The following is an 11,764-nucleotide window of genomic DNA, read 5'->3' as shown; positions in this document are numbered from 1 at the left end:
AGAGCCCCCAGAAGGGGGCCTCCAGTCTAGGACACCAGTTCCAGCTTGTTAGGGTATAGGAAATCAGAAGTGACGCTGTGGCTCAAGTGGTAGAGCACTAGCCTTGAGCAAAAGAGCTCAGGGACAGCACCCAGGCTGAGTTCAAGCCCTAGAACTGGCAAAATAAAATAAAAATTGACAACTGGGCATGGTGGTTCACACCTACCATCTCAGTGACTTTGTAATGGGGTCCCCCCAGGGGAGGGGACCACAATGTAAGGGGGTCCGGGGGGGGGGAATCCCCCATCCCTCCAAGAGTCTACCACTCAGACAGTCTCAAGTAAAAAGATGGATTTATTGGGGAAGTAAAATATGCACGCCCGGCAAATACCACATGGTCAGGCCTGCCATGCGCAGGTGGCCAATGGAGTTACAATCTGCCTCATAGCAGCTGTTTGAACCAACCTATCATTTTAGTTAGACTTGGCACACAGATTTGGCCGGGATCACTTGATGCAGGCGGATATGCCTACTCATGTGAGGGCACAGGTTTAACCTTGAACCTTTAACTACTCAGGTGGTCAAGCAGTTTACACAGTCTTATCACAGCAAAGGGGAACTTCCCTGCATAGGGTGGGGGAGATCTTAGTGAAGATGGAGTCGGCTTCTGTTCTCTTGAATTAGTCTGTGATGGAGTCAATCTGATGCCCCTCAACAGCCAATGATGGCACTGGCCAAATCTGACCTCCATATTACAACTTCAGAGAGGGCAATATGGATTGTAGCAAATGCCTGCTTTCATAGTAGAGGCTAGGAATTGGGGTACATACCCACCCATAATGCACCGTAAGCACCCCACAATTAAAACGTGAGTGCTAGGACTGGGAATGTGGCTTAGTGGTAGACTGCTTGCTTAGCAAGCATGAAGCCCTAGGTTTAATTCCTCAGCACCACATAAACAGAAAAACCTGCAAGTGGCGCTGTGGCTCAAGTGGTAGAGTGCTAGCCTTGAGCAAAAGAAGCCAGGGACAGTGCCCAGACCTTGAGTTCAAGCCCAAGGGCTGGTGAACTCTCCTGGGAACCATTTCATAAAGGAGTCTTCTGCTTGAAGCTCTCTGATGGGAAAGGGATGGAGAAGTTGAGGTGAACAGAACTCATCCTTCCCGTCCTGATGTTCCCTTGGGTTTGAGTTTGAGCAAGCATAGCGGAGAATTGCTTCAGCAAACACCAAGTGGAAGGTTTTGAACAGACTCCGAATTCCTGGAGCCTGTGTCCAGGCGAACACCAGAGGGCGCCGGTGCCCGTTTTCCTGTCCCCCCCCCCCCCCCCGCCCCCCTCGCCAGGGCTGTGGAGTCAATACTCAGTACTCAGCAGGGCCACCTGGGTCTGCAGGGTGGGCACCCCTTACCTTCTCTCTCTGATCCTGTTTGTGCTTCCCTTCATGGCTATGAGAACAGCCGGGAACACCATGCCAAGCCACTGGCTGAGGTTTGTGAGCTGTAGCCGTGGCTGACCTCCACCACTCCACCTCCACCACTCCACCTCCAAGGAGCTGAGATGACAAATGTGAGCATCACGACATTTTTTTCCCCCACTTTGGAAAGGTGGGGGGCGGGGAGAGGAGTTGAACTGGGCCCTCCACTTCTTAGCACAGCCCCACTTTGCTTTTCAGACAAGGTCTGAGGCTGTTGCTGGTAGCAACTTCAAATCGGGATTCTCCCCCGCCCACTTCCTGAGGAGCTGGGATTACAGGTGTGCACTATGCTGCCACTCTGAACTTCCTTGTGGTTTGTTTTGTTGGTTTTTTTGTTTAGTTTGCGATCAGTCTTCTTGCTACAATGTGCACTCTGAGACTGTGTTTTGCTCTTTTCTCTGGTTTGTGTCCAACACTAAAGTTGTGTTTCAAGCCTGCAGTTGAGGCACAAACTAACAGATGCAACAGTGAGCAGCCTTAGTTTTCACAAAAACCCATCTCTAAAAGGGTATGTGATTTCACTGAACACAAACATTTCAGACAATGGAAGCCTCCTGTGGAACAGGAAAGCCAAGCTACGTCATTTTGTCAGCACCCAGAGAATTCTTCCCCTCCTTTTCCCACGCCAGGTGATAAGGCTTATCTCTGTCTAGCAATACCAGATGCCAACAATTCAGGGGTGTTGGGGTCAGGAGAAATGTCCATTTTGTATTCTGCCCCGACAAGCCTTTGACTAGTTTGCATCCTTATAAGGAAAAGTCATATTTCAGATTTTAACAGTTATTTTACCCCTCCTTGGGTTTTGGACTCAGGGCCTGGGCACTGTCCCTTAGCTTTTTCACTCGACTAGTGCTCTGCCACTTGAACCGCAGCTCCACTTCTTTTGGCATGTGTGATTAAGTGGAGATATATAAACCTCAGGGACTTCCCTGTTGAGGCTGGTTATGAACCATAATCCTCGGGTCCATCTTCTGAGTAGCTGGGGTTACAGGCGTGAACTGCGGGTGCCCAGCTTCATTTATGGTTTTTAAACTGTAAGCAGTGGCACAAAAGTTTCAACTGAAGGCACAGTTTCTGAATTGCTGTGCACAGGCCCACTGCGGCAGCGGGGGCCTGCAGGCCTTGCTCGGGGAGGCTGCGGGAGGAGGGCGTCAGTTCAAGGCCCGCCTGGGGTCAGGGGCAGCTGCTCCCCAGGAGGGCGCCCCGGCGGCACTGCCACCATGGAGGCCGGCAAGATGGGCGATCCCCAGGACTTCCGCCCCACCGGGCCAGCCCTGGGCCTCCCCCCCACCACCCCCCCCCCCCGCCCGCTTCCTCCCATTCTGCAGGCCCTGTCCTCGGGGCGCTTCCTTCCAGCCCAGTCCCAGGGCAGGGCCGGCCTGCACAAAGGTCGGAACCTGAGTGCCCAGCCTGCCTGCAGCCTCCAGCGACCCAGAGCCGCCACCCCTGTGCCCGTGACTTGATCACACCCCGACCGCGGGGAGGGCTTTTGGCACCAGCAGTGAAGTCCTTCCCCTGCCCCACCCTACTCCTGGCACACACAACCCACACCCCAGGGCAACCACAGCGGCCCCGGAGCCCCGCGAGGGTCGGCCCCACGGTGTCAGCGGTCACCGGCACTGCCTCCCCCTCCCACAGCACTGTCAGCTCCCTGGCACCGTGCGCAGGGTCCGGGGCGGGCACCACACTTGGCAAACCTCACTTCCGGCAGTGCAGGAGATGTAACTCCGGGCCTAGGAAGCTCCGAGCCTGCTGGGAGCCACCCTTGCCCCTCCCCTTGCTCCTTCCCTCTGTCTGTCCATCCGGCTCGAGAACGCCTGGTTCTGGCCTCCTGGATGCCTTCCCAAAGGCCCCAACTGAACCAAACGCCCCAAGTGAACCAGGGAGAGCAGGGAGGAGCCAGTCCTCCCGGAGGCTGAGATGTGAAGCCAGCAGAGCATCGCAGCCCAGGTTAAACTCCAGAAAAAGCTGGAAGTGGAGCCGCGTGGCGCTAAGTGGAGAGGACTGGCCTTGAGAAAAAGAGCTCGGGGACAGCGGCCAGGACCGCGCTCACTAAACACGAACACACTGGTGTGCGAAGGTGTCAGAGTGGGAGTTCAAATCCTGGTCTCAGTCAAAAAGTGGAATGAAGGACCCACACAAAGGGCTGGTCACAGAGCTTTACTGCGGGGCCAAGGGGCGGGGCCCCGGTGGCCTTGGGAGGCAAAGGGCGGGGCCCCTGCAGCCTCATCCCAGCTGCTACAACCTAGGGACAGAAAGAGTTGGATCAGATGAGTCCAGGCTGCTTCTGTCCCCTCGCCCAGCTTTGGGGCTGTCCCTACCCTGGAGTTCAACTCAAGAGGCTGGGCCTGGGAAGGCGGGGCCCGGGGATCCCAGGGGAGGGGGGGGAGGGGTGGTCCTCTGGGGTTCAGCAAGTCAGGCTGCTCACTGGATTTCCCGGAAGGCCCGTCTCTCCACCAGCTTCACTTTGTACTTGCGCTTGAACCTGCCGAGGGAAGGGTGTAAGGGGACGCGCGGCAAGCCCATGCCCCAGGCCCGCACCCCACCTGCCCAACCGGCCAGCCCCCTCACTTGGCTCGCTCCCGAGGCTCGATCATGTTCCTCCTCTGGAAGCTCTTGAAGCGGTCTCGCAGGATGTTGCCCTCAGGCTGCGGGGCAGACAGAAGCTCATCAGAACCAGCAGAGGCAGGGCCCCACTACCCACTGTGGGTCCAGGAGGAGCCCCGCCTTCCCAGTGCTGCCTCTAGGGGAGCTCCGCCTGCCCAAGCTCCAGGCTCTGTCCTGTTCATCCCCTCCCTGGGGGCTGACTGAGGTGGGCACAGCTGCTGGGGAAGCAGAAACCGGGACAGAGGGGACAAAGCCTGGGGTCAGGACAGGAGCAATGGAGGAATGAACGGTCTGAGGCTGAGGAAGACCCCAGCAGGACTGGAGTGAGGTGTAGGGTAGAGGGTGGCAGGCCTCACCCCAGGTGCCCCACCACGCCCCGTGCCCTCAGCCCCCAGGCACAGCCCAGCCGGCACAGCCCAGGGTCAGCCAAGGTGTCGCCCACAGCCCGGGGGGGCACGGGGAGCAAGGATAAGGGTCATCACTGGGCACGGGGCATCCCCACCATGGCACCCAAGGCCAGGCACCTTCAGGGTCCTGAGCGAGCCAGACAGCTCCGAGCTGAGCTGCACATCGATGTCAGGGTCCTGGTACCTGCGGACATGAGGTGTGGGCACCCAGGGTCAAATTCTGGGAGGAGAGGACAGGGGTGCCCACCTCTCGCAGGCACAGAACCCCAGCTCCCAAAGCCCCAGACCAGCTCTTACTTGAGCCGCCCAAGCCGGCGGGGCTTGTCCGCCTCTGCCAGCCGCCGCAGCCTCCGCCGCTCGCTCCTCCGAGCCAGCTCTGCCAGCCGCAGGGCCACCTGTGCCTTGATCCCACGCAGCCGGAAGAGCTCCTGGTGCTGGAGCCGGGCGGTGCGCAACGCGGCCTGCAGAGCCCTCTGCGGATGGAGGGACCAGAGGGCAGGGGTCAGCCGGGCAGGGCTCCCCTCTTCCCCCACAGCCTCTTACTGCACCCCTAGGTGCTCACCTTCCTGCGGGCGGCCTTCTCCCGCCGCCGCTGCTGCTCCGTCTTCTTCTCTGTGGCGGCCGTGGGGGCAGCCGGTCGGGCTCTGACCCCCTCGTCAGCCTCGGGAACTCCAAGGTCACTGTCCCCCTCCTCTTCCCCATCAGACTCCTCCAGCAGCCCCTCGCACATCTCCCTGAACACCGTCTCCTGCGGGCAGGCCAGAGGGACGTGGCCAAGTCAGGTGTGGTGGGAGGGTGGGGCCTGGAAGGCAAGTGGGAGGGGCCTATCGGCTGGGAGGGACAAACCTGGGTGGCGGCCTGCTCCGCCGTGGGCAAGGCCAGCTGCCGCTCCAGCTTCTCAGCCTCCTTCTGCCGCTGCACCTCCACTTCATGGGCGGCCAGGAGAAGGGCCTGAGGGGGCACAGGGGTGTTGAGATGAGGGATCCCAGGAGCAGCACCTGTGGTCACCCCTGTGCCACTCTCCCAGCATAGGTAGGAGTCGGGCGGCCACAGCTGCCAGCAGCACCCACCTGGTGGTCTTGGAAGGTCGGGTTGTAGGAGGCTCCAGCTGGCGTCACCTCCACAGCCGGAGCATGGGAGGGCTTGACATGGAGGCGTGGTGGCCGCTGCAGAAAGGGGGGGAGGGGGAAGAGGCCCAGCTGAGGTGTCAGAATCTTAACATCTGCTGCTGGTCCTTCCCCACCACCACAGCCCTGCCCTGAGACCTCCCCCCCAATCCTCCCCAGGGGCTCCGCTGGAGGACCACCAGTGGGATCCCGCGCCTCTGCAGATGCTACCATCTCCAGGGGAGCTCCAGCAGGATGGGCTGTGTAACCTGCCCCACCTCCCGGCCTTTGCTCCTCTCTCCTCCATGACCCAGCTCCTTTCCAATAGGGCTCAACTGTGAGCTGACCCCTGCCCTGCACACCCATCTCTTCCCTGTCCATCTGTAAGAAGGGGACATGGGTGGCAAGGGTGGAGGCGTGTGCCCTGGGCACCAGTGCGGTAGGCACAGGTTTCCCGCTGGCTGCCTCTGGATCCAGAGCCCAGCCTTGTCCTTAGAAGGGCCACTCAGATGACGACCAAACTCGGGTCCACGAGCCTCACCCTCATGCCTTTCTTCTTGGTCTGCTCCAGGAAAAACTCATCCTGGCCAGCCAGCGGCCGGTCCAGAGGGTCTGTAGGAAGAGCAAGGGCAGCTAAAGACCTAGTGAAGAAAAGAGCTGTGGCCCTCAGGGACCCCCCCACAACCCCCTCACTATGAAGGTAGCACTGAAGCTCAGGTGAGAAGGGGGACTCTGGGCCCCCAAGAGTCCTTAAACACCCACCAAGCCATGTCTGAAAGGGTTGAGAAGGTAAAGATCAAAGCAACCCACAGGGCCTCCCTTGCACAGTGCACACACCCTTGCACGCCCCTCAAGCCGCACACTGCACAGGGCAGTCCAGCTGGTGTGCAGGTGACGGCGGTCACTTACTGTCGGGGGTCCAGAGGTCGTAGAAGGGCCGCTCAACAGTGTCCTGGGGCCCGGGCTTGGCCCTGGCTGCAGGAGGGCTCAGGAGCCGGGCCTGGGCCCTGCGAACCTCCCGAGGCACCTGGCCCTGCCTGGCCAACTTCTCCCACAGCTGTGCCTTCCTCCGGAGCTTCTTGGCATTGGGGACCTGGTGGGCGAGGATGCTGTCCGGAAAGGAGGGAGGAAAGATGATGAGGCAACAGCCTGAACAGCAGCCAGCCTAGATGCAACCAAGAATAAGCACATCCAGCAGCACCGAGGCCCATGGCCTCCACACCCCACCCGAGCACAGACACGGTCCCAGTATGCCCTTCTCCTCACCAGAGCCTCAGCCCTTCCTGGTGCTGTGCCAGGAAGGAGGGCTGTGGGCAGGGACACTCACTCCTTGGGCACTGGGACCTTGGACGTGTTCTCAAGGGTGAGGTCAACACGCAGGGGCTTCTGGGGATGCACAGGCTTCTTCTGGACCTGGGTCTTCCTGGCCCGCTCTGAAATGACAGGCCTCAGGCCTCAGGCCTTCCCCCCACCACAGACCAACCCTACCTCGCCCTAGGCCTGCGTCCCAAGCCACCCCAAGGACTTGAGGTGACGTCCACCCCATCAGGAGATGACACTGTGATGCTCTTCTCCCACCCACAGGCCACCCCAAGGGCTCCCAGCCACAAGGTGAAGAGCCACAGAACCAATGGGGAAGAGATGAGAGGAGCAGCAGTGTTCTCTGCTTTACCACTTCTAAGAACTCTGAAGCCAGGCACTGGTGCTCACACCTGCAATCCTAGCCACTCAGGAGGCTGAGATGTGCAGACTGCAGTGTGATGCCAGCCCAAGCAGTGAAGCCTCCAAGATTCTATCTCTAATTAACTAGGAAAAAAGCTGGACCAGAGGCAAATAGTAGAGCACCATCACGGAGCATGAAAGCTTAGTGAGAATATGAGGCTTCAAGTTCAAGCCTCAGTGCCAATACAAAACAAAAACCATGCTCGGACAGAGAGCTATGCCTTCCAAGGCCACACAGTGAGGGCACGAGGCCCCAGAGCAGGAAGCCAGGGATGACCTCTCTGTACAGGCACTGTCCCCTTCCAGCCTCTCTTCCTTTTCTTACAAGTGCTGGGGACCAAGCCCTGGCACCCCCTACCGCACTCAGTGAAGCAAGGGTCACGTTGCACAACACCCCAGCCACCAGCCATGTGTGTTCATGTGCTGCCTGCCTCTCTTCAGCGCCCGAGACCTGTCCCCCAGCTGCTTCTTCCCTGCACACCTAGGAAAGCTCCCACTACCATGACCACCGTCCTCTGCTCCAAGTCCCCTGTGTGGCGCATGCCTGGAATCCCAGCACCCACGCAGATCCCACATTCAGAGCCGGCTGGGGCTACGAGGTCAGTTCAAGACCAGGCTGGACTCCATGTCTCTGTCTAGAATCTGTCTCACCCACCGCACACATGCCCACTGCAGTGTCACAATTAAGGCTGAGCCAGCTTGCCAGTGAAGCCACCAGCTCTCCAGCCAGCACGTTCAGTCCCTGCAGCTTGCAGGGAACCACATTTTAGTGCGACACTTTCATTACTGATGAAAACACTGTTATTAACAGGTGTGGTGGTGCCTGCCTGTAATCCCAGCACTTGGGAGGCCATGGCAGAAGGATGGCAAATTGCAAGCCAGCCTGTGCGGCAAAGGGAGACCCTAAGGAAACAAGAGGAAGTAAACCCTGTCACTCAAGGACGCCATCCCCCAAAATTGCTTCTTCTGTACTTGTTTCGGCAGGTCTGAACCCATCTGTCTCACCAGGACAGGAAGCATGTCAAAATCAGTTCTCTCCCTGTCAGGCAGAGATCCTCTTATTCATGTGAAAGCTTAGCTAAATAACATCTCCTAAGGTAGTCGCTTTATTTGCTTCTCTGCAGCTAACACTCTAACTTTCTAACCTAATTGGGAAGGCAGGCCTCTGCCTGGCTTTTCCCTGGTCCTGGGTCTTGTTAGGCAAGTGCTCACCTGACCCAAAACTCCGATCCTCTAAAGAGTATTGGTAGTGCCAGGGACTCACACCTATAATCTTAGCCACTCAGGAGGCTGAGATCTGAGGATCAAAGCCAGCCTGGACTGAAAAAGCACGTGAGACTCTCATCTCCAGTTAACCACCAAAATGCTAGAAATAGAGGGATGGCTTAAGTGGTAGAACACCAGCCTTCAGTAAAAAGAAAGCTCAAGTTCAGCACCAAGGCTCTGAGTTCAAGCCACAGTACCAGCACCAAAAAAATCAGTACTTTTTTTTCTTTTTGCCAGTCCTGGGGCTTGAACTCAGGGCCTGAGCACTGTCCCTGGCTTCCTTCTGCTCAAAGCTAGCACTCTACCACCTGAACCACAGCACCACTTCTAGCCTTTTCTGCTTATGTGATGCTGAGGAATCGAAGCCAGGGCTTCATGCATGCTAGGCATGCACTCTACTGCTAAGCCACCTTCCCAGAGCCCCCCCCTCCCAAGGGGGCTTGACCTCAGAGCCTGGGTAATGCCTGTGAGCTCCTTCTGCTCACAGCTCAACTTTGGGTTTTTCTGGTGGTTAACTGGAGGTAAAGGTCTCAGAGACTTTCTTGCCCCAGCTGGCTTTGAACAGCAATCTTCAGATCTCAGCCTCCTGAGTAGCTAGCATTACAGTGGTGGGCCACCAGTGCCTGTCAATACTGGTATTTTAACTCAATGTCTCCCGGTTACTAAGCCAACAATGTCACCCAAGTCAAACCCTCAGACCTTTTGTTTTTGAAATAATCCCATTAACTGTCAGGCTGGCTTTGAACTCAGGATCCCCCTAGTACCTCCCAATAATCTGAGATGACAGGCAGGCACTACAGTTCTTTCTTATGGTGTTGATCCCAAAAGGATGAAAAAGAGGCTAATGAGCACCCACCATGGCTGTGCATCACTCCAAAGTCCCCTACTCACCTTTTTCCTTAGGACCTGTGTCCACAAAGAACAGCTTTTCATTGGGGGCCTCTGACAGCAAGCCACTGAGAGACGGAAATACAGACAAGACAAAATTAACGTGGTCTCTCAGAATTCAACCCTCCCGTGGTTCAATCACCTCCCGCCCCACCAAGGAAGGTTCCCAGGACGAGGCCTCAGGTCACAGTTTAAGAGGCTTTAATTTTTACAGCTCTGTTTGTAACAAATTGCACACTGAAGATTAACATGAAGACGTTTAAGTACTGGAAAATGCCTCGAAGCTAAGGTGGAAGCGCGGGATGTACTTATATGTTAAAATGTACTTATATATTACTTAGTAGCTCACTGTGGAGGGAACCGCTACATCTGGGAGCCTCAGGTCCAGGAAACCCCATCCTCCAGACTCCCGCCCCCGGAAGTCCCACCGCACGAACCCGGCCGTGCGCTCCTGCAGCCGCACGTCCTCCAGGAACTGGTCGACCTCCAAGCCCAGCGGCTCCTCCGCGAGCCGCCGCCACCCCCGCTTCCGATTTCTTGGGCCTCGCCGTCGTCGCCTCAGCGCCGGGTCCACCGAAGTGGGCCGCAGCCCCAGGAAGCCGGAGTCGGCCTCCCTTTTTGAGCGCGGTTGGGCATCACCGCCTTTGCTTCCCGCTGCCATCTTGTGAAAGGAAGAGCGCAGTGCCTGACGCGCCCAAATCCGGTCTGGGACGTGCGCGCGCAGCCCTCCCACCCTCGTTCCTGACGTACTTCCTGCGGCGGCCATCTTGGTAAAGTAATTGTGCCGCTGAGCGAGCGGAGATTGGTAAAGAGAAAGATTTCTCCCCGCCCCCTCCCGCCCCCGCCCCCCTCAGTCTTGGCAGATTTGCAGATTCCCGATGACGGAAGGGGATTATAGGTTGTTGGCTCACGCCCCAAGTAAACATCCTTCCCGGCTGCTCTGCTTCCATTTACAATTAAATAAATGTATCACCAGGCACCGGTGGCTCACGCCTGTAATACTAGCTACTAAGGAGGCTGAAATCTAAGGATTGAGGTTCAAAGTCAGCCCAGACATCAAAAAAGCCAGAAGTGATAAAGCACCAAAACACAGTGACAGCACCCAAGCCATGAGTTCAAGCCCCACGACCAGCAACAATTTAAAAATATATATATTTGTTAGCCCAATAACCTCCTCTCTCATAGCTTAGCATGCTCTTTCCCTAGGCAACTCTAGGCCCATTTAGTAAATAATTAGCCTCTATGTCTCTTTACCTTGAAATAGCACTCCTTTGGGGTAGCTTATAGCCATATATGGTAGCAAGAGCCCCTATACTTTGCAGGTCATATAGGTCACCTGAGATGGCACTCCTTTGGGGCAGCTATAACCAAATAAGGCGGCAAAGATCTCCCAAGCCTTGGAGGTTGTAAAGGTCACCTAACACAATAGCAGGCACTTCATTCTTGTGAGGAGTCTTGCCAGGTCCCTTTGCTGGCAATAAACCTTTCCTTTGTTCTTTGTACCTGGATGTCTGTGTGGTCTTCTGGCAAAGTCTAATTTACCCTAACAATCTTGTTTTGCCAAAGAAGGAAAATCATGATGGTCAGAAGATTGGGCACAACATTTAGCAATGTTTCAGTCCTCCAATCCTGGAGGTCAAACAGCTTTAGGGAGACTGCCTTCATGACTCACACCTGTAATCATCGCTGTTCAGGAGGCTGAGATCTGAGGATCTTGGTTTGAAGCCAGTTGGGGCAGTAAAGTCTCTGTTTTATTTCCAGTTACTTGGAAAAGCCATAAGTGGAATGGTCATTCAAGTAGTAGACTACCAGCCCTGAATAAAATAACTCAGGGACAGCACCCAGGCTCTGAGTTCAAACCCTAGTGTGTGGGCTCTCTCTCTCTCTCTCTCTCTCTCTCTCTCTCTCTCTCACACACACACACACACACACACACACACACAGCTTGCATTAGGAATATGAGTCTGGAAGCAGAAAACCTCATATACAAAGTGTGTTGGAAACACTACTAGGATTGCTAAAAATGTACTTTCATTATCATTTTCTCCTCCATTTTTGCTGGTTACTAGGACTTGAACTCAGGACCTCACACAAATGCTGCAGCGCTGAGCCATGCCCACAGCCCTTTTCCTCTTACTTTGATTTTTCATGTAAGCGTTTTAGCTACCTGGGCTGGCCTTGCACTCTGATCCTCCCATCTCTGCCTCCTCAGGAGCTGGAATTACATATGTGTGAGCTGCTGCACCTGGCCCCAGAATCACTGGTGTTGAACCAACTACTTCACTGTGCCTCAGTTTCCCACTCTGGAAAAATGA

The 11,764-nt window shown here is 56.2% G+C and overlaps 1 protein-coding gene and 1 non-coding gene across 3 annotated transcripts; both read right to left on the bottom strand.

Annotated features, from left to right (window-relative positions):
• Positions 1–3,600: 3,600 nt before the first annotated feature.
• Nop53 (NOP53 ribosome biogenesis factor) lies at positions 3,601–10,129 on the bottom strand. 2 transcript variants are annotated; one of them, XM_048369103.1, is made up of 13 exons: positions 9,887–10,129; positions 9,453–9,517; positions 6,901–7,006; positions 6,483–6,682; positions 6,115–6,185; positions 5,538–5,633; positions 5,314–5,418; positions 5,030–5,215; positions 4,765–4,940; positions 4,585–4,651; positions 4,025–4,101; positions 3,882–3,938; positions 3,601–3,698 (listed from the first exon to the last, which is right to left on the bottom strand). In XM_048369103.1, the coding sequence occupies exons 1-13, from the start codon at positions 10,108–10,110 to the stop codon at positions 3,692–3,694; spliced, it is 1,437 nt and encodes a 478-aa protein (XP_048225060.1). In that variant the 5' UTR covers positions 10,111–10,129; the 3' UTR covers positions 3,601–3,691. The 2 variants fall into 2 exon arrangements, with proteins under 2 accessions (XP_048225060.1, XP_048225061.1); XM_048369104.1 differs by lacking the exon at positions 3,601–3,698 and having other exon boundaries at positions 3,878–3,938.
• Positions 4,440–4,548, bottom strand: LOC125339156. Its single transcript, XR_007208444.1, has one exon. It is a non-coding gene; the product is annotated as a small nucleolar RNA SNORD23 (small nucleolar RNA).
• Positions 10,130–11,764: the final 1,635 nt, after the last annotated feature.

The sequence above is a fragment of the Perognathus longimembris genome, chromosome 20 (assembly GCF_023159225.1).
Source record: "Perognathus longimembris pacificus isolate PPM17 chromosome 20, ASM2315922v1, whole genome shotgun sequence".
Classification (NCBI taxonomy): Eukaryota; Metazoa; Chordata; class Mammalia; order Rodentia; family Heteromyidae; genus Perognathus; species Perognathus longimembris.
This window is presented reverse-complemented; position numbering and strand designations above follow the sequence as displayed.